At 41.0% G+C, this 22,676-nt stretch overlaps 1 protein-coding gene across 1 annotated transcript; it reads left to right on the top strand.

Annotated features, from left to right (window-relative positions):
- The first annotated feature begins 513 nt into the window (after positions 1-513).
- SLC10A2 (solute carrier family 10 member 2) lies at positions 514-20,512 on the top strand. The gene is made up of 6 exons (XM_036831238.1): positions 514-890; positions 7,673-7,791; positions 12,000-12,088; positions 13,549-13,724; positions 15,976-16,133; positions 18,669-20,512. The coding sequence occupies exons 1-6, from the start codon at positions 514-516 to the stop codon at positions 18,824-18,826; spliced, it is 1,077 nt and encodes a 358-aa protein (XP_036687133.1). The 3' UTR covers positions 18,827-20,512.
- Positions 20,513-22,676: the final 2,164 nt, after the last annotated feature.

Raw genomic sequence — 22,676 nt, 5'->3', positions numbered from 1 at the left:
ATGGTCTGGGTTCCAGCTCAGAGTCTGATACTAATCGGCAATTTGATTTGTCACAAGGCACTGGACTTCTCAGGACCCAGTCGCCCCCATTGCAAGGAGATGCTTTCCTGCGGCTTAACCCCTACAATGTTCTGTAATAGTCTGAGTTGATTTTAAGCGTCATTTAACTGAGATTATTGAACAAAGCTTCCCAACATTAAACATTAACACAGCTGTTTTTATATGGCAGAGTTCATTATCATGTCAATAAATGATTAATTAGAATTCTCTGTCTGGACCAATAATTTGGCAGGACTTTTATGATTCATAATTTGTGCTGTGTTGTAAGGTTACCTCTCGAAACTGACATACTAGCATTTATTGTTTTTTATTGCCTCTCTGAGGTGGCTTTTGAAGGAGACACCAGGTGACATATGTTTAAAAAGGGTTTAAAAGTTTGACGCAGTTGGAGTAGACAGTACAGGACGAGCGCTTCTGTGGACCTCTGTGAACATTTGAGCAGAAAAGCCAGCAATGAATAATTCAACGGTCTGTTTGGCCAATGCAACAGTTTGCGATGGCGCGTCCTGTGTGGTGCCAGAGAGCGATTTCAACACCACTCTAAGTGTGGTCCTGAGCACGGTCTTAACCATCCTATTGTCGCTGGTGATGTTCTCCATGGGATGCAATGTGGAAATCAAGAAATTCCTAGGGCACATAAAGCAGCCATGGGGCATATGTGTTGGCTTCCTCTGTCAGTTTGGAATCATGCCCCTCACAGGATTCGTCCTCTCCGTGACTTTTGACATCCTCCCCATCCAAGCTGTAGTGGTGCTCATCATGGGCTGCTGTCCGGGAGGAACCGCCTCCAACATCTTGGCCTATTGGGCTGATGGCGACATGGACCTGAGGTAAGATATCCAAACCTCCCAGTACCGCAATCACATTGAATTAATCTTCTCAGAAGCCTATGGCGTTGTGAATGTCCGTCTGATCTGCCATTGATCTAGGGTCCAACTAAGAATTGAAACAGTAGACGAAATGCCTTGACTCGCCTTCCTACGCAGCTGCTGAGCTCTGCGAATTTAGGGGTTCTATTTTGTGTCTGTGTTTTAAAATCTAACTCAGTTAACAAGGAGTTGTATAATTGCTGTTTCTCTTTGGGGAAAGAGTCAAAGTTTTTCAAAAAAGAAATCCTTTCCAAGCCACAAGCTGCAGCTGAGAAAGTTTTCCTTGTTGGTATCAGAAAAAAAAAACCACTTTCTTTGTGGTGATGAGGAGCTTTGAATGCAATCGTGAAACTAAATTGTTCATTAAAAGTTAGAACCTAGGATGAGACAATGACCAAGCACAGCCAGTTTTTTGGGCAAGCTTTTTCTTGGTATAAGGTGTAAGAAAGATTTTGTACATTTGCTTCACTTCTACTGGCATTAAACAAAAAAGAAAAGAAAAAAGAAAACCACTACAACAGCTTTTTAAAAATTATGCTTACCTTCCTATAAAATAAACAGAAAATGGTTTCTCTGCTTCCCACAGAGTAATCTAAATTGCAATGTTTGCCCAATTCATCCTGTGCCAGTCTGAACTAGCACCGGAAAAAGAAAAAAAACGAATAGGAATAAGACGAAGCAGTAATGTGAGGACACCAAGAATTTTAATGCTGCAAGTTGAATAGACAAATGTCTTTTTCCTTCCCTCACCATTCCTCATTTCCTGTGAAAGGTATGCATTTCTGCAAACCAGCCAGGAGTCAGTGTAACGAGTGCTTATTAAATACTGTACAGTAGGCAATGGGCTCTGTGCATCACGTTATAACACTCAGAAGCAAGAAGCTCATGTGTAGAAATGTAACCAGAGCAAAATGTCAGACTGGATTCCAGGTTGATCCAGTGCCTAGTGGGCAACTGGAAGCCTGCCAACTGAGCCCGGCTGGTGCCTATTTCTCCAGAAGCTTTAGAAAAGCCATACAAATGATATACCTTCATGTGACATCTCTTTCACGTAAGGAAATACCATCTCTTCCTTGCAATAGATTTTTTTTCTAAGGAAAGTCCTGTGAGGAGCAAAGGATGGCAGGTGCTCTTCAGGTTTAGTTAATCTGTGAACCACCATATAGCGATAAGGCCTTGTTAGATTTCAACTTAGTGTGACCTGGAAGAAGGCACAGAGGTGAGAATTCTACAGACAAGTTGAGGGGAGTGAACTGAATTGAATACAGGACTTTGCCACCAAACAGCTTTTACATAATATTTGTAACTTTTTAACAAAACAGAAGAGTCTTGTACCTCCACGAAATGCCACACGTGTCATCATTCTGTAAGACAGAAAAGTGTGTGTGGTGCTGAGTTGGGCAGCTACTGGGGCAGATTCCCTTCTGGGGGCTGAAACTGTAAAACCCTAACCTAAAAACTCTAAGTTACACTTTCCTGTGGTTTTAAGGAAATCTTATTTCTCTGGAAACAGGAGATGATTATGTAATCTTATCTCCCTCGCATAACAATTCCTGTAAGAAATAAAAATATTAAGAAATAAGAACCAGAATTAGAATTTGAAACCTCGGTGGAAAACCCCCAGCTGAATCAGTATAGATGAATCCTTCAGCAAGTCCTCTAATGGGACACGTGGCGTTGAGAATTGTTAATTTTCATTCTAGAAAGTGTGCACTCCACAGATCTCCCTTGTCTTGTGAACAACACCAGCACCCATCCAGTGCAGTCATCACTGGATCTGTAGCATCTCTAGCAACTTCACCTATCTGGAACTCAAACAAGACCCAATGAAAGACTCTGCACACCCAAAGTAAATCATACTTCATCTCAGAGACGTTCCTCACACAGGACCCACTCACTCTCCCAATTGTAAAGCTCTAAAACTTTTTCCCAGCACAGAGGATGAAAAACAAGAAGTGGGGTGGAGCAAGTTGTTAGAAGGGGCAGGCCTATGTCCCACAGCAGCCAGTGGCCCCAAAAGCCTGACTGCAAATGAAAAGGTCAAAATGCCTCCAAAGCAAAGACGATAAGTCAGAAAGCACAGCAGCTCTGCATCACTATTTTAGGGACAAACAGCTCTGTAAGCATATCACCCAGAAGACATCACCGTATTTCAGTGGAACAAGTAATAATGGTAACCCACGATCACTGAAAGGAGGTTAAACTATGCCACTAGGAAGATGATGACATTATTCCTTGCATATGTTAGAGGAAAAACTGTTGACATATTCCTTCAGAGCAAATTAAGAAAGTAACACCTCAGCTGTTGGGAAACAGTTTTCCAACACTTTTTATTCTTCTGGAATGAGCAGTGGTTAATTAAAGTCTCATGATCATTTATGTAGATACAATTCTATCTACCCTTTATATTTCCGATTCTGTCCTCTTGGAACTTTACCTTCTCCATTTCCACTTGAACTCTCTCAATGGCAGCTAAGATATGACTGTTTATACCAACAGGTATCTGCACTAGTTGAGCAGATACCACATAACGCTGGCAAAACAACTCCATCTGGCTTTAACTTCCTGGATGTGGTTCCTGGGAGAAACCAAATCATCTCCCCTTCACGCTGTCATCTCTTCCAAAACCTGGGAAACCATTGCATTCTGCAGTCTCTGGTGACTTAAACACAAACACACACACACACACACACACACACACACACACACAAATAGCAAAAAAAACAGACCTTGCTAATGGAATCCTTGCTCATTGTAATACAGCAAGTAATATTTCAGCTCCTTCCCAGACCACTCCAGCCTAGAAAGTTGTTCTAGGAATCTGATCAGTGAACAAGTATTTTCACCTGTTCTAGCTCTGCTGTGGGTGCATTATGAACAAAATGTCTCAGGGAGAAATGAAGGTGGTGTTCTCAGGTGAATTTGCTGGTGGCCCACAGTTTAGGGAACAAACACAGAGACTTCCACCCCTTTGTGTCTTCTGTATACCCAAAGACTCCCCATTTTTTAATCTTTCCTTTCTTTAGCAATGGCCTCAGTCACACCACACAAGGATTTTCCTTCCTATTTTCCTTTTTTATTTTTTAAAATTTTTGTTGGAGTATAGTTGATTTACAATGTTGTGTTGTTAGTTTAAGGTGTACAGCAAAGTGAATCAGTTATACATATACATATATCCACTTTTTTTTTTTTTTGGATTCTTTTTCCATACAGACCATTACAGAGTATTGAGTGGAGTTCCCTGTACTATACCGTAAGTCCCTATTAGTTATCTATTTTATATATACTCGTGTGGGTATGTCAAGCCCAATCTCCCAATTTATCTCTCCCCAACCCCTTAACCCCTGGTAACCCTAAGTTTGTTTTCTACATCCATGACTCTACTCTTTTTTGTAAATAAGTTCATTTGAATCCTTTCTAAAGATTGTCGTACTGAGTGAAGTAAGTCAGACACTGAGAGACTAATATCATATGACATCGCTTATATGTGGAATCCATTTTCCTTTCTCTGACTTCTTCTTTGGGGAATTCCTGCCTGTGCATCCTTTCTTCAGTTTCCCCTAATTCCTTCACTGCTATGCACCGTCTTCCCTCCCTTTGATTATTTTCTAGATTTAAGAGTTTCTAAATTTTCCTACGACAACCTTTGTTCTTTTGCCAAATGTTGTTATATTTTTCATCTTCCAACTTTGTGCTCACTGTTATTTTAGTTGTTCGAAATCCCTGACCCTCTGGCTTATCACAAATTCAAAGCAGTTCTTCCCATTTCAATGACGCAAATGTCCAGCTCCTCTCTAATCTAAGAATTAATCCAACACTATTTGAATTCCCCTGTATTTTCCCTCAGAGGAACCAAGCTTTGTTTTGCTCTGCAGCATTTCTTTGTATTTACTATCTAACATTTAGTTAGCTGTACACTGTTAGGAACCACTCACAGTATAAGTACTCCAGGTGTATTTTAATCCTCAAACTAATCCTCTGAGGTTAGTACTATTATTTTCTGCATTTAATAGATGATAAAATTAAGTCTCCTATCCTTGACAGAGGTCATAGTCAGTACATGTGAGAGTCAGAATCGGAATCCAGACCTATTCACTTATCCCTATCCAGACTCTTAACGTCTGTTCAACACTATTTCTATCAATCATTCCGTCTCCACCTTCTAGCCCCACCTGTATACACTTCTTTTGATCTTTCAAACTTGGTGTTTCATTTCTAATATGATTATAATCTTTGCATTCCTTATCACTGACTTCACCAAATTCCTCAGCATTCACTGAATTCTCATGTATTGCTTTCTTTTAATTCCAAAAAGAAAAAAGAAGGAAAAACATTCTCCCTGGCAATGAATAGGACTAAGGCAAGAATTTAAACCAAGAGATTTTTTTTTCTGATGTTTTCTCTTATTCCAATATAAATGCAGGGTATAGTATTTCCATTGTTGACATCTTTGCTCTTTGTAGAACTTCAAATGTTTTATGTAAAATGATTCTTTCCTTGCTAATTTATTCTCCTACATGGTTCCTTAAAATCGTTTATCTGAGTTGGTCTTCATCTCGTTTTGAGGGGTTCTGGCCATCTGCTCTCTTGCCCCTCTGCAGCACCTCATGGTCAAGGCGGCCACTAAATGTAAACCGTTCCCTTCTCCAACTCCTGTTTTGTCCCTCCTCGTAGCCTTTCAGAAACCATTCTTGCCAAACTCAAACCAGGACACAACTTCATACACTGTCTTAGCAATGAGTCAGAATTGAAGCTTTCAGAAGGAAATCTGAAAGAAAAACAAGGGGAGAAACAGACTTCCTTCTAAAAGTTGTTCTCATGGTTTAAAACCAAAGATGGTCAGCCTTCTCTCCGTTGTGATCCAGGTAATGAACACTGCCCGCTCTCCACCCCCATCCCATCATCTCCACTCTGGAAAGCATATTGGATGCATTGGAATAAAAGTAATTTTATTATGGGGATAACTTTAGATCCATCCTAACTTATTTCTTTAAATAAAAGATGAAAAGGAGAATGGCAAAGGAAGAGAGAGAGGGGAAAATCAAACTCCAGGATCTTACATATAAGTAGGACAAAGCACTATTTGTAACAAATTAACTTATTATTCTGGTGTGGAACTCTGCCTTTAGCATCCTATTGCATATCTAAATTAAGTTAACCTGTCACCATAACAGATCGAACTTCTTGGAAATGCTTTACATACACCCCCAGCACTGGTTATTGTTACATAATTTTAGCTGTACTAAGACAAGTATTTTTTTCTAAATCCTTTAAACATGTCTTAAGCGACTTCATTCTGGTTTTTAAGAAAATGATTATTATGCAAGGTAAGCCCCCTGATAAACACTGCCCCATCCTTGATTTTGCCAAAACTGCTTAGTTAGATGCAATGAAACGAACTTCCTCACCTCCAGCTGTTTTCCTTAGCAATGTGTAGGGTGGTTTGTGGTTTCGGGTTGTTTTTCCGGAGGGGAAGCAGGTGTTGTAAATAACTTAATATTTCCTTGAAGTCCACATGTAATTCCTTTAAGAAATTACTACTCTGATAGTCTCAGTGCTACGGCTATTAAAGAAAGGGCCTTTCAGAAAAATCTCTCTAGTTTCCTGATTCTGTATTATGCTGAAACACAACACACACACACACAGACGCAATGGCTGGATAGGGTTAGGGTTAGGGTTAGGGTTAGAGTTAACTGGCTTTTAATGAGCGCCTTGCATTATTCTAAGTACTGGACTCATTGGGTCCCTTAGTCCTCACAGCCTATGAGGTGGTGATGATTATGATCTTCATTTCACATTTCTTCATTTCACAGATAAGGAAACTGGCAAAGGGAAGTCAAGTAAATTACCCATAGTCATAAACGTGGCCACGCCTGCTTCCAAGCCAGCCCGTGTCTGGCCCAGCCGTTTAAGGGCTCTGTTCCCCAGGAAGAGAATATGCCCCCGTACACAGGGCACTTTTCAGGGACCAAAAGACCCGCTCCCCAAAACCTCTCCTCCATCCGTTGCAGTAGTGCTGAAAATAGCATCATTCCATACCCTCCACCTCCAAAGCCAAAGTCCACTTATTCAACCATGTCCCCTCACTCAAACACTGATGTTTCAGAAGGAACACTACCAGACCCTGGTGCTGCTGAACACCATTTGCTACATTTCTTAGCAGAGCTAGAACCCAGGCCCACCCTGCCTGCTTGCACGTTTTCCTTGGTTTTTGAAGTCAGCTTCCTCTCCTTCTCTCAAGCTTCGGGCATTAGGGGAATAATTTGTCTGCTTTAAGGAAAGACACTGAGGCTTCCTCCCTTGGATGTGCGTTCTCCTCCAGGGGCCATGGAGGCCCGTCTCATCCCGAGCAGACACAGCAAAGCCCCTGATATCTTGGCGTGTATAAATGTGTTTGCTGTTCTCTGATTGGAGGTTCGAAGGGTGGCATATCCAAGCACCTTGTACCTTGTTTAACAATGAGTTGAAACAGTCACGAAATATCTTCTCTGATCCTTGAGAACCCATGGAGAGGGAGGGGTGGCACAAGACCAAGTAGAAAGACACGAAATACAGATCTCACCATCTTGCCCCAGGTGTGGCCCTGCACAGACCAGGGTACGTGTGTATTTCTGTCCGCCGGACCGGATGGTGCTGCTGGCGGAGGGTCTTCGGCAGGACTTTCTAATCGCGCCCTGAAAAATGAAACCGCCTCTCCCGTAGAGAACGCAGGTGGCTGTATCACGCTGCCCGTTTCCTTTCAGCATCAGCATGACCACGTGCTCCACGCTGCTCGCCCTGGGGATGATGCCGCTGTGCCTCTTAATCTACACCAAAATGTGGGTCGACTCTGGGATAATCTTAATTCCCTACGATAAAATAGGTAAGTCATTCCTCCACCAGACGGCTTAACCCGGCCCTCCTCACCTCTGCTTGTCCCTGGGTAGATCCTCAGGCCAGGCTCAGACCCAGCTAGACCTTACTTCTTGCACCAGCAGTAGTTGGTGCCCAGTGAGGATTTCAGGACAAGTCTCGCCTGCGTTTGAATGAGGATTGGCCGAAGCTGAATTCCAAAGCTTGACGCTGTGGGAGAACTGGTTTTGTCCTCCATTGAAATCACCAGGGAGGGGCTGATGGAATGGACCCCCGTGCACAGCCGTGTGGGCCTGAGGAGGCTGGAGCTGCCGACGCACAGGAGGCTCTGTCCTGCCCTTATCCCAGGGCGCAACGGGTCCAGGGTGCTCCGGAACACTCGTACGGAACGAATACAAAAAGCATTCTATCTATGATTTCAAAATAGGGCACCCGGTAAGCAATGGCCATGAGAACCCTCCACATATAAATAGTGAGTTCCATGAGAAACACACTATTTATAACCCTCCACTGGGAACCACGTCGTGATTCAGAAGTTGATCTACTGGCTCAGCTTGTGTACCAGGCCCTGGGAGTCAAATGTGCAACTTATAACTCTGTCTCCACTCAGCTCCCAGATGGTCACCCCCAGCCCCAAAGGGCTTTATTTCCTGTTTCTGGGAGAACAAATATTGGTGGGAGATTAAGTCATTGGTGGAACATGGGGTCAAGGGCAGGACAAGATAGTTCCTGGTCTACCCAAACCAGGCATCCGCTAGAACCATGGTCATCAAAGATGAGATGTAAGTGAACTAGTACCTCAGTACCAACTGCCAGCTACTTGACATGCTAAGTAGTCTTTTTCCAGCTGACCTTGCAGACCAGTGTCTCCCTGATGGGCTGCTTCAAAGAGGTGCAGGGGTCCTGTGGAAGGGAACATGTGAGCAAAGACTGAACGGTGCCTCAGAAAGATGTTTGTAAACAGCATTGCTGTTGACATGGGAAGCTGGACTGGATGCCTTCCATTTCTAAGAAAAATCGTTTCTGTGATAAAAACATGATTGGGGTCTACACAACTGAGTTAGAACAAACTTGGGAACACTCACGGGGGACAATCTGTATTGCAATATTTTCAGACAGACTCTACTCTATTCCTACCATGGCCATTAGACATCCTCCCCACACATACAAAAAAGTGGTCCTTTTTGGCACACCTTGTTCAGTATGGGGTTTCTCCTCACGTGGTCCTTCTACTGGCCCCAGGGAACTCCTTCCTATCAGATGTCATCTCCTGCAAGCAGGCTTTAGGGTGACCCTGTACAGCCACCTGCCTGTGCCTTACGCTGCTCAGCTCTCAGTCTGCTCCCTGGGAGGACACCTTCCTTCAAGGTAAAGAGTGCAGTTCGCTTGAGTGGTGTGTACTGTAGGCCTCTCACAGAACGTGTCTGTTGAATGAGGAGTTTTAATTCTATATTATTTGTTGTTTAAGAAAAAAAATTTAAGTCTTAAAATATTCTCCTCTTGATAGTCATTCCCTCCTGGAAAATGCCCCATGGCAATATTGGGAAATTCTAACTACAGTGTGAATGACTGATAGCACCTTCTTCAATGTGAATACATTTTGAAAGGAAGAGAAAGTGAGTCATTAGTACCTGAACGGAGGAAAAAGTCATCCTACAAGGCATAAAGGGCAAAACAGAAAAGAAAAAAGAAAACAGAAGGGGAGAGAAATGAAGAGGAAAAGATAAAAAGTTTAAAAATGAGAGTTTGAAAAAACAAAAGTATTAACTCTGCTTATTCACCATTTTGTCCTTGTTCTTTTTCCAACCTAACCTTCTTGCTACCCTTTAATGTAGAAAACACACAACCTGATTAATTCACAAGATGTTTTCGATACTTTTTCAATGAGGCAATTAAGTAAGGCTCGGGGTATGTGTTTAATTTGTCCAAGATGACCAGGGAGCTGGAAATAACCCTCGGCCTGCTCTCCACTCTGCTCCATTGGCCGGCCTATTGGGCCCAGTTTCCGTACGGTGCTCACCACGTTCTGATGATTCAATAAACACCCCCTGAGCCCCTTCAGATGGTGACATCTGGATGGAGGAGGGAGGCAGCTTGCACAGCTGGTACCACTGCAAACACTGCAGAAAGTTCCCGTGCCACCTCTTCCATCCCTTGCATGTCTAGGACCACAACCTGTGTATCCACTTCCCCATCTGATTCTCACAACAGCACCATGCATTAGACATAATTCTACCCACTTCACAAACGATGAAACTGAGGCTGGGAGGCTTAAATGAGTCACATGGTTCTCACAGTTTGCGAATAAGGTTCGGCTCCGAGTCTGTCTGACTCCAAGTTCTACCCCGTGACTCTGTTTCCCACTCGCTTTTCTTCTTTTTTCTTTGTCCCTTTCTTCCCTCTTGTACCTGCCGTGTAAACTTGATTAAAGACCAAGCTATGGTTCGAACAGTGCAACTGTAAGCGATGCTCTCTTGTCTCAATGGACAGGCATTTGCCACAGAGAGCTCAGGCACATGGGGAATAAGAAACACAAATCTCTAGGCCTCTGGGGAGTAAAGAATTCCAGGTGGGAGTCACACACTCTGAGTGGGATGAAGGGCGAAGAGTGTCTTTTCCAGCCAACTTCGAGTCCCGGAAAATCTTTATCCGGTCTCGTCTGGTCAGGAGGGGAAATGCAATTCTGCCATTATCTTTGGCCACTGGTCCTGCTTGTGTGTTTATCTGGTAGCCTTGGGCTGCCCCCAAGAGATTAAGACTCAGCAAAGAGGGGCCGAACATGGGCTGGGCTGCCTTTGCACAGATCCAACACATGGCAAATACATTACCAAAACCTAACCACACTCACATTCCAATCACAGTATTGGCACCCAGATTTAAGTGACTGCAGTACAACCAATTTGTATCAAGATGGCTTTTCTTTAAGGCCTACAAACATCCATTTAGGGAATAGTCTGGACACCCAGAGGAGGAAGTCTCCTCCCAAAGTAGCAGGATGTAAGGATACCCAAAGGGGATTTTTCTGGGGGCTCTGACCAATACCTCCATCAGTGACCTTTTTCATTTCCTTTATTCCACCATTTTCTCCTTTACTGTTTCATCCCTAATTTTTTTTTTTTTCTTTTCCTGCTCTTGGTACCCTTAGCTATTACTTAATCCCGTTGAGTAATTTCTGGGAAAAAGTAATTGCAGACCCTCATATCACCAGGAGGGACAGAAGGCTACAAAGACATTATGTTTTCATCACTATTATATTCATTTTAAGTTGATATTTACAGCCCTGGAATCTAGAATCCATTTCCCAGTCCTAGTTCAATCTACTCCAATACCAAACAACAACCGCTCTCAGAATCTCATTATTCAATTCCACTTTCTCCTACTACTTTAAAAGGATGTTTGAAAAAGAAACAGCCTGTGAGAAGTTAGAAGTTGTTTGGCGCCATATTATATAAAAGCAGCCATCGGACAAATGAGTGTTAAATAACACGGAGAAACAAACCACATGTCACAAGAACAGCGGTCAATTTAACACAGAGAAACTGAAGTATGACTCTTTTATCTGGCTGGGTGGGCACATTCCTGCAAAGAATTTTAATTACTTGAGAGGTCGACAAATATATTCTCTCATGGAAAATTTAAAGCATGCTTTTTCAACCTATTCTTTCACTTCTCTGCTGCAGATTTGAATGACTTCTTAACCAGAAGTCATTAGCCACAGAATGCCTGGAGAATTTTGAAATTTTTTCTTTTATGTCTACTACCGTGAAGTAACAGACAGATGTTAAATATCATCTTTGTACACCCCAAGAATATACACACATACACACACACACACACACACACACACACATACACATACTTTGAAAAGGTATTTTTCCTAGGATATAAAGATCCCAAGGCTACATAAGCCAAGATTCTGACAAATTGAAACCAAAAGATATTGATTGGCAGTATAAAGAACTCTAAAAAAAATTAATCCAGGATTTAGGGAAAGGATTTATATCATCAATATTATCAATTTTCCACCAGTAATATTGAATTATTTACTGGAGTAGGTAAAGAAGTAGAGTTTGGGGGGTGGGTTGTTCTTTAACTTATTTAGTGTATTCAAGAAGGGAGCCTGATCTACATCCTAAACCTTTTTGGGGGCTGCTTACTCTTGTTTTCCTCTTTCCTGTGCTGTATTCTGTTGATCAAATTGCCCTCTGTCACCTTTAGGTATATCTTTGGTGACTCTTGTTGTTCCTGTTTCCATTGGAATGTTTGTTAATCACAGATGGCCCCAAAAAGCCAAGATCATACTTAAGGTAAGTGTCCCATGCCACAGGCAGCATGGTCAAGTGCCCCAGAGTGTGCACTGCAGTGATGGATCTCTCCATCTACTGAACTGGTTTTTCTCACTGTATTATAAAGCCCCTTCTAGAGGGTCTTAAAGTTATTAGACATGCAGCCCACTCTTCTAGAACGCCCTTCCCTGTCCCAACCACAGGGCAAGTTTCTATCCACTCTTTGAGATTCCCAATTCAAACTTCACCTCTTGGTTTTATTCTACTCTGTACACCAACAGCACTTTGCTTTTATCTCTGTTATGTGGGTTTGTATTATAAAATATATCAAGACAGCTGTCTTAGAAAAGAAATTGTATCTTTCTTATCCCTGTATCTATATGGCCAGTTCTGTGCCTGGCAATTGGTAGATTTTATATACACATTTATATATACATAAAAATAATAATATATAACTATGTATATAAATGATGATATACATAATTAGTAACAATTCATTCCCTTTTACCAACTATATTCTAGCCACCTGATGGAGATAGACAATATAGATGATATAGGCAAAGATAGACATGGATAGATTCCACTTCTCAGGGGGGCAAAATAAGCCACTTGGTGTTCTTTGTTTCTCTGGACCAGAAAAAAAAAATGTTAACATCCCCAATTTTTTTTTCATGTGAAAAGGAGAAAGCAATAACAGTGTTTTGTTTGCCCATGACTTTCTAAATTTATTTATTTATTTATGGCTATGTTGGGTCTTCGTTTCTGTGCGAGGGCTTTCTCTAGCTGCGGTGAGCGGGGGCCACTCTTCATCGTGGTGCGCGGGCCTCTCACTATCGCGGCCTCTCTTGTTGCGGAGCACAGGCTCCAGACGCACAGGCTCAGTAATTGTGGCTCACGGGCCCAGCTGCTCCGCGGCATGTGGGATCTTCCCAGGCCAGGGCTCTAACCCGTGTCCCCTACATTGGCAGGCAGATTCTCAACCACTGCACCACCAGGGAAGCCCACCTTGTTAACTTTTATAGAATTTTATCTCCATTTTCTCATTATCATAACAATCATAAAAGGTGACTCAGGTAAGATTTCATCCTCAATTACAGATGAAAAATCTAAGACTCAGAGAGGCTTCGTGATTGACCTGAGGAAGGCAGGCGGGAGGAGTTGAATCTGGAAGCCGGCTCTTCTAGTTCTTATTGGAGTGGGTTTTCTTCCTCTCTGACCAGGATAATTTGCAACTAGAACATCTTCTTCACGCTGAGTACGGACACTCAATTGGTCCTGTTAATCTTCTTAAAAATTAAACCGTGGGACAAGCACCAGCGTTTCTGGTGGGTCTACCACAGCCGTCGGGCAAGGGTTACACAGAAAGATCACTTATTCTCACTTTCCCAGAGAGAAAGAGATGCTTAGGCTTCTTCTCTGACAAGAACACTTGGATTTGCCTTGACTCACGATTGTTGCATCTGCTCGTGTCTTTCTTCCAGGTCGGGTCCTTCGCAGGCGCCCTGCTGATTGTGCTCATAGCTGTGGTTGGAGGAGTTCTGTACCAGAGTGCCTGGATCATCGAGCCCAAACTCTGGGTGATAGGAACCATATTTCCCTTGGCCGGTTACTCCCTAGGGTTTTTTCTGGCCAGAATAGCTGGTCAGTCCTGGCACAGGTATGGTGTTTTGGTAAATCAGACTAGGGATTTTCTTCTGTAATAGCTGCTGTATTTGTTTGCTGGGGCTGCTGTAACAAAGCACCACAAACAGTGGCTTAAACAACAGAAATGTGTCTCCCAGTTCCGGAGGCTAGATGTCCAAAATCAATGTCAGCAGGATTGGCCCTTTCTGAGGGATAAGGGGGATCTGTTCCAGGCCTCTCTCCTTGGCTGGTAGATGACCATCTTCTAGCTATTTCTCTCCACATTGCCTTCCTTCTGTGCATGTCTCTGTGTCCAAATTTCCCCTTTTTATAAGGACACCAGTCATATTGAATTAGGGTGCATCTGAATCACCTTGTCTTAACTAATTGTATCTTTAGTGACCCTATTTCCAAATGAGGTCACAATCTGAGGTACTCAGGGTTAGGACTTCAGCATATGCATTTGGGAAAATACAGTTCAACCTACAACAGCTGTACGTACTGATGCAGATTCAAAGTTTCTCACCTGTAATAACATTACCCTATTTCTGAATACATCACTCTATATAGACTCATTCATCCCTAAATTATTATGCAAGTCCCCCAGAAAGAAAACACTGACTGCCTCTTTTTTTGTTCAAATCCTCCTGGACCATTCCCCCTACGGTGCAAGTTGGGCTCTTCCATTGTCACACGTCCTTATTCTCCAAACAAAGTGACTTCAACCAAATTACCCAGGTTGGCCTTGTGATCCACAAGGGTTCCTCAGGCCAGAAACAGGATGCACTCATCATCCACAAAGTGCTGGATATTAGAACTTGTTTTAGCGTGTATGGGCTTTCCTCTCCAACTAGAGCATCGGAATCAATAGTCAGAGAGAAAAGCAGGTGTCGGAGCTGGTACGTGTATGAGGTCAAGGACAAGGTGGGAGGTACTGGACAGTGGAAAGGGTGTGATGTGAGTCAGGCTGACCCACCACTCACCCACGGTGGAACCCCACACCAGGCACTTACTCTTCCTTTGATTTTCTCATCTGTAGAATGGGGCCAGTAATGCCCACCTTGCAGATTTTTGATCAAGATTTAACCAGAAGAACAAAACCAATTTAACAGTAAAACAACTATAACACATACTCTACCTTGAGTGTTTTCTCAGCCTCTGCTCTGTGCTCTGCACTGTTACCAAGGACGTAATTGAAAGGAGTGACATGAACCCCCTCTGCCATTTATGGAACATTAATATAAATGAGCCTGCTCCTTTCAGATATATTTTTTAATTTTTATATATATATATATTATATATATACACACACATATACATATATATATCTGCTTTCAATGTGTATATATTTATTCAACATGTAATTTTATTTTACAAATAAATATATAAATTTAATCAATATTATATTTAATAAGGATATATTGCTTATTAATAAATGTTATCCATATATTAAATATAATATAAATAATCTCTGTGTATATATGCACATATAGAAATAGATGACACAGATACTTCCACTGCTCAGAGGGCAAAATAAGCTAATTGGTGTTCCTTGTTCCTCTGGACAAGAAAATATTATAATCCCCAGTTTTTTTAATTTGAAAAGGAGAAAATAATAACAGCGGCTTTTGTTTACATAAAGCTTTTTAACTTTTGTACCGGCTTATGTCCATTTTCTCATTATCATAACGATCATAGGGTGACTAGAGCAAGATTTTATCTATGTATATGTAGAGAAAAAGTGATAAAATATTTATTTATATTATAATGTATTATCTAATAATATGTTAATAAGTTACGTATTTGTTTAACATAAATAAAACTATATAGTGAATAAATACATACATTAAAAACAGATATATGTATACACACATACATATGTACTTGTTCTCATATCTGCTTTTTTTCCGGAGTAAATATTTTTTTTAATTGAGGCTTAATTGACAATGTTGTGTTAGATTCAAGTGTACAGCAAAGTGATCGTTATACATATATGTATATTATTTTTCCGATTCTTTTCCTTTATAGGTTATTACGAGATATTGAATACAGCTCCCTGTTCTAGACAGTAGGTCCCCTTGCTGTTTACCTATTTTATATACAGTAGTATGTATCTATTAATCCCAAACTCCTAATTTATCCCTCCCCGCCCCCCGCTATCCCCTTTGGTAAGCGTTAAGTTTTCTATGTTCATATCTGCTTTTAATGTTATACAATAACAAAGCAAAACAACTACACCCCAAACAAACCAATGAAAACATAGGTTCTCGGAACATTTCTTTCAGGTGCCGAACAGTTGCTTTGGAAACAGGGATGCAGAACACGCAGCTGTGCTCCACCATCGTCCAGCTCTCCTTCACTCCCGAGGAGCTCAACCTCGTATTCACCTTCCCGCTCATCTACAGCATCTTCCAGATCATCATGGCAGCAATACTCTTAGCACGTAAGGAACACTGACCACATTTCATTGTGATGTGCTTCTTTGAGAAATCCTGGAGTTGCTAGTATGGCATTTTTTAATTCCCTTTTTCTGGCAGTGAAGTCAACAGGTAGGAAAAGCCACCCATAATATTATCACGACTTCCCAACTGCTGATGAAAAAAATTATAATCTTACCAAAACGTTCTAGTAAAGGGTATTTTTAAGTGAAAAGTAATGGAGGTTGATTCTCTCCACTGACTTTCTTTTTCTCAGTAATTAAGGAGCATATTAACCTGTTAGGACCATTTTATAGTGTGCCTTCCTACCTGCTTCCAGGAACCCTGAACTGGTCATTTTTCTCAAATCATCATCTTGATATTCTTAGTATATATGTAGGATATTTATCAGAAAATTAGTATACAAGGGATATTTATCAGGCTAAGTTGTATCGGAAGACATGTATGTATGTGCATATATGTGTGTATATATATTTTTTTCTTTTTATAATAACCATACAATTGAAATAGTTGAAGCAAACATGTTCTTTATTTCAAGTACTAAGAATAGCCAACTTGATTTCTAATTTCACTCTAATGTAGCATATAGCTTTGATCCATTAGCCCTTGCCACCTGCTGGCTTTCACCTACTTGAAACTTTTCTTTATATTTTGTTTTCTAAGGACTGGTCATATTTGACCTTTATTTTCAAATTCTGGGGATTTTTTGGGGGGGGGTGGTTTAATAAAGAAACTTCCTCTTTAAGCTTAGTGGCATTTTAATGAGGATTGTATAGTGAAAGTGAATGAAAAAATAATGTGACTCTTAAGTGATACAATGACCAGAGGTACAGTTTTGTATAGGTTGAGGTTTGGTTTTTCACTTAGCTCCAACAGATGTTCAACTGGCCCATAGGAGTTCATCATTCTCCGGGCTATCATCTTGAATGTCATTCTCGAAGCAGAGTTTTCCTTTCCAGTACAGGACCCTCTGGACCCATTAGAAACGTTCCACTGACTTATCCCTGGCACAGGAGGGAGGGCTCCATGGTCTAATTACCTTGTTTACCTGTATGATGGAGATGTACCAAGTTTGGTACACTGTGGGATTTTCCCAAATAATACTAATGGTGTCTACTAGCCAAACCAGAGAAAGTAGATGGGTGATAGGACAATTACATAGATTTACTAGTTAAATAACTAATTCAAAAGGGCTTAGTAGATAAGCTGAAGGAGTAATGGAAAAGTGGGCAATAGTGTTGGTCTTGTATTTTCCCACAGTTTTAGCAGCAAGAATGAAAACAAGGATATGCAATGCCGGGAAACATATTTTGGTGTAAGGATTAGAAGTCTAAATATTTGGGGGAACAAGGAAAGGAAAGAAGGAAGGGAGGAAGGAAGGGAGGGAAATAAATACTTTGGTTAAATAAAATCGGTGATAAATTGAGGGACTCCCAGCTCAAAACAGTTTATAATAAAAGTGTTGGGATATTGTAATTAACCACAAGCTCAATTCAATAGAGTCAATAGCTCAGTGGCTTCAAAACTAATATATTAGAAGGGCAGAGACCATCCAAGGGGATATTGACCTTGACATATTAAGACCTTGGAAGCAGGCTATTGTCTCTCTCAGCTGTGTATCATCACAAGAGTTAGTGTTTACTGAGCACTTACTACTCTCCCAGGGCTGTGCTAGGCCCTTTACCAATTTATCTCACAATTGCCCTGTGAGATAGACAGTATTATTATACCAATTTTAAGTGTGAGGTATTGGAAACTGAAGGTGCCAATAAATAATACTTTCTTTTCCCCTGTAGACTTTGGAACCAGATGAGAAGTAGAAGAAAAAAGAATCAGATATTTAGATAACACAATAGCACTTGATAAAGCTTAATTAGAAAATATGGCTCAAAACGACGACCACATGGGCTTGGTAATACCATCCCTCTCCACTGCTTCCTACATGTGCGTTTAGCACACGTATACACACATCAACCACAGGCCAGTCTGTCCAGGTGTGAGCTGACCTCAAAAATATGCTGAGAAATGGCTGCCACCAGAGACTGGCAGTTTCATGGAAGAAAGGTGGGCTGATCACCCATCAGCCAAGGCTCCCCCATCGTAGGAAAGAGAGAGTGAAGGCTGGGAGAGACAGTTATTCCAGCTCAAGTCCTCCAACACAGACCAGTAGACCGAGGTCCTGACAATGCCCCTTAGCTTGTAGCATATTATTGAGGACTAGCACATAACCGGGAGATAGTAGGGACAGAATAAATGTTTGCTGTTGTTGTTATTGGTGAGTACCACCTACAGGGCTGATGCCTGCAGAAATCAGGTGAGCAAATAGCCCTTAACTGTGTGCTAGGTCCTTCTGAAGTGCAGTCACCCCTCTTACCATGAGCGATCATGGAACTAAGAATGGTGGTCGCGCTCTCTAAGTAGCCTCCAGCCCACAGAAAATGCCAACTGCTTTTTGAGACATAGACTATAATCACTGTCCAAAGTAAGTTTGCAGCTTATTATTATGAAATTTGCTTAACTTGCTGTGTATTGTTTTCTAGTCTATGTAGCATACAAGAAATGCTACAGAAAAAACAATAAGGAACTTCCAGAGGGCAAAGGCAGTGAACCAGACCCTGAGGCATCATTCCAAAAGGCGAATGAAGGATTTCAGCCAGATGAAAAGCACACACCAGTGGACCAAAAAGAAAAATTCTAAAGAACATGCATCAGCTATAACAATATTTAATTATTTGTTTTGATGGGACATTTGGCAGAAAAAACGTTAAGGAGAAAATTTAAGTTTGAATTGAATTCATGTATTGGTTTTGGTACCATGTGACTGGTGGTCCAAATCCTTAATGTGACAAATATTTATACATATGTACATATATATATATTCTGTCTTTGAATATGCCCCCAAAATATCCTCAAACCTCAGACTAAACCCAACAAAAGAAACACTGAGAATTTAATAACCAAATTAGAATCAAGCCCATAACTCGTCAAGGGTTTTGTATAACCATTGCTCTGCTGTGGGAGTCCAGTGATGCCCACTTGATTTTTTTAGGAAAAACAGAATTCTTTCAAATGGCTTGAATTTGGCAGCTCTTCAAGCCCTGGAGAGAGACTTCCTCTAGGCTTGCCTGTGTGACCCTGGCTACTATGACAGCTATTTGGTTCATATGAAGCTCCCACAGTAGGCAACATAGAGCAGGGACGTGGTGGAAGACACAAAGACAGAAGTATTGGAAGAAACTCGACTGCTCTAGTGGGTGAACTCCATTCAATGGAAGATTATGGGAAGTACATGGAAAAGCACAGATAACAGAAACTTGCTTGCAATGCAAGACAAGAGTCAATTAGATGTGCAGAAATAAGTAGCGGTAAGAATGAAGTCAGGGACCCACGCGGGAAGTGAGTAAGTACTAAACAGTGTTTCAGGAAGAAGAGGACAAGCCCAGGGCCCAGGAATGGGAAGAGCGTCACCAAGTGAGTCCCTGGGATTCTGTAAGCCGGTCTAACAGGAGGAAGCAAAGAGGATGTGGCCAATGGCAGCGGAGTTTCATGGCAAAGGGGAAACAGCTGGCCGACCATTGGGTGTCTGCATTACGGGGCTAATTTAATCTCCTTTCCCTCATTCCGCAGCAAGATGTGGGACCTCCTTGATTCAGTTCAGAGTGGTCTAGTTCCATTTTCTATTCAGACATTTTCACTAACTCATCCATTCCCTTTCAAATGTGTTGGTTTCCAAGGGCCTTTTGCACTTGGTTGATGCGAGTTCAGGTCCAGCTGGTGCCCCTCAACATTACAGGAACATGAATATCAGCTCTACACTTGGTTCTTCCAATACCGAGGGGGAGGGATGCTGCTTTTAAATGTTGTAACATTTATGCCTTTTTATACCACGTTCACATTTACAATTGAATAAGGCTTCTATATTTTTTCATCATTAGACAAATATATTAAAAGGAACTAAGGATTTTTTTAAAGGCTAGTAGAGAGGTGGTACCGATCTTCCTATTAGGGAGGGTCAAAGACTGCTTCCAACAGTGCAAAAGGAAGATTTTTCAATCTATCTGTCAAGTCCCTCCTACACCTTCCTCACCAAATGGAAAACAGGCAGGTTCATTAAAGACACACTGTGAATTCATATCATAATTTCAAGACACCCAAAGTCAAGGGCCTGGATGCCAGCAGCTGCAGCAAGCAGCTTGTTCCTCCCTATTGATCCAGATATGTAAGTCAAACAGAATCTGGCTCTCTTATACGATGTGGTATCTTGCGAGTGGTTATTTTTTTTTCCTAATGTGCTAGAGGGAAGAAAAATAGCTGAGCTTTTGCAAATGAAAACTCTCTGTTTTTAAATGAGTTTGAAAAGCTGATTAAATTATGTATTTTATTGCCTCTGTGAGTATCCTATTAAATGAATATTTTATTTTAAAGGCTTGAATAAATGAAAATAATTTTTGTAATGGTTGGTCTATTTGGGTCTTTTTGACAACTGTCAAAATGTCTTCACTCTTCAGTTAGAGAGATATAAATAAGGTGAATTTTTTAAAATGTTAAATTGCCTTTTGAAAGGTGCCTGAAAGAAACTCTTAATTAAATACTCTAATAATTAGGTCTCCCACTGATACAGACTGAGGTGGTCCCCAAGAAAATCATACTGAGGGAACATTAATCAAATATTCTTAAAGACAGTGTGACGATACCTGATTTTAAATAATGGTAAAAGTATTATGTGTACTTATAAGACCATCACCACCTTCTATGAAAAATATATAGAGAGAGAGAGACAGACAGACAGACAGAGAGATGCAGAGATACAGAGAGACAGAGATACTTCCATTATAGTCCTGGTGCATTAAAATCTCTCATTAAAAAGAAGAAGAAATTCAGGTTATGAACCTCATTTGACTACTCAAAGACATCACTCTGTTCTCCATCTAGGAAACTCTCACTCTCTTCCAGAAGGAAACAACTTATCTTTCTGGGAATATTTGGCATTCCATTGCCTATTAAGCCTTTATTTCTCAAAAACCACATTAGCTTAGAACAAGGGTCTTCAGGCCTGTGGAATGGATACTCCCAGGTCATGAAATTTCCCAGGAGTATGCAGGCATGGAGGGGAAGCAGGTCCCATTTCTTCAACCTGCATACGTACACTTTCCCAAAACTACCCTGCTTAAATGCCCCAGTGCTTGAGATGTTCTCCCTTTCCAGCTCCTCCTTCCTGGCAAGATGCTCCCCCTTGAAAAAGGAAAGCCTTATTCTCACCAGCCCTCATCTTACTGTGGTGCATCGGCCCAGGGTAGAAGAATTTTGAACACAAACTAAAGGAACAATTCAGAATATTAGTGTCTAAGAAAGGCTTCTCATCTTAATTTTTAGAAACATTGAGAGAAGACACTTCTTTTCATCCAAGAGATGACAAACTTATGGCAAATATCCGAACTTTATCTATCTATCTTGAAGTTGGAATTCAAATGTGAGGGGATTGACACAGGAACCCATACTGATGTATTTGTTAGAATTGAAGACGAAGTCAAACATGTTTTTTCTGACAGAAAGTGTGATTTAGCTAATTGGTTTGACAATGGCCCTTGCTTTGCCAGTTAGGAAACTCGAAGGGCATTTTTCCATGAAATAGATGAGCAAAATCTGTAGCACCAGGGTTTTAAAAAATATAGTTAAAAATGTGATAATGTAAAAAGCACGTTACAAAAACAATTAATCTAGAATATATAAAGACTCTTACAACCCAATAATAAGAAGGAAAAGGACGATTAAAAATGAGCAAAATATCTGAACAGATTCTTGAGCAAACAGCAATAAAGCAAATAAGCACATGGCCATGGCAAACAAATACGTGAAACGATGCTCAACACCATGAAGAGTTAGATAACTTCAAATCAAAACCACAATGAGGTACCACCGCATCCCAATAAAATAGCTAAAATTTTAAAATTACTGATGATAGCAAGTATTGCTGAGGATATAAACAGTAACACTCAGAGATTGCTGGCGGTAAGGTCACTTCAAAACCAGTTTGCAGTGTTTTATAAAGTTAAACACATACTAACTGTATAACCCAGCAATCTCACTCCAAGGTTTTTACCCAGATACTAGAAGTAAAACATAGTAACAGAAAGATCAGAGGCCAGAAACCTGTAGGACGCATGGATTGCCACAGGAATGAGGGAACATTTTGTGGAGGTGGAGATGTTCTGTATCATGATGGTGGTGGTTACACAACCTTAAAACATTTGTCAAAATGCACGGAACTGTACACGTAAAACTGGTGAATTTTATTCTATGTAAATTACACCATTAATAAAACTGATTAGAAATGTTATTGGCCAAGATGAAGCAGGTAAATTTATTCCATTCCCAATCCTCTCTGAGAATATTGAGTTAAATTTGAAGCCTGTAAGTGAACGAGTAATAGGCTCTAAGAGCTATTCGATAAGGCTAGTCAAGCCTTCTGCAGTCTATTTCCTAGAAATTGAAACAGTGAATAGCGCAAGTTTCAGAGACATTTTGAAAACCAGGTATTTCCAATTCTT

The sequence above is a fragment of the Balaenoptera musculus genome, chromosome 18 (assembly GCF_009873245.2).
Source record: "Balaenoptera musculus isolate JJ_BM4_2016_0621 chromosome 18, mBalMus1.pri.v3, whole genome shotgun sequence".
Lineage (NCBI taxonomy): Eukaryota > Metazoa > Chordata > Mammalia > Artiodactyla > Balaenopteridae > Balaenoptera > Balaenoptera musculus.
The sequence above is the reverse complement of the archived record's forward strand: the minus strand, read 5'-3'. Positions and strand labels throughout refer to the sequence as shown.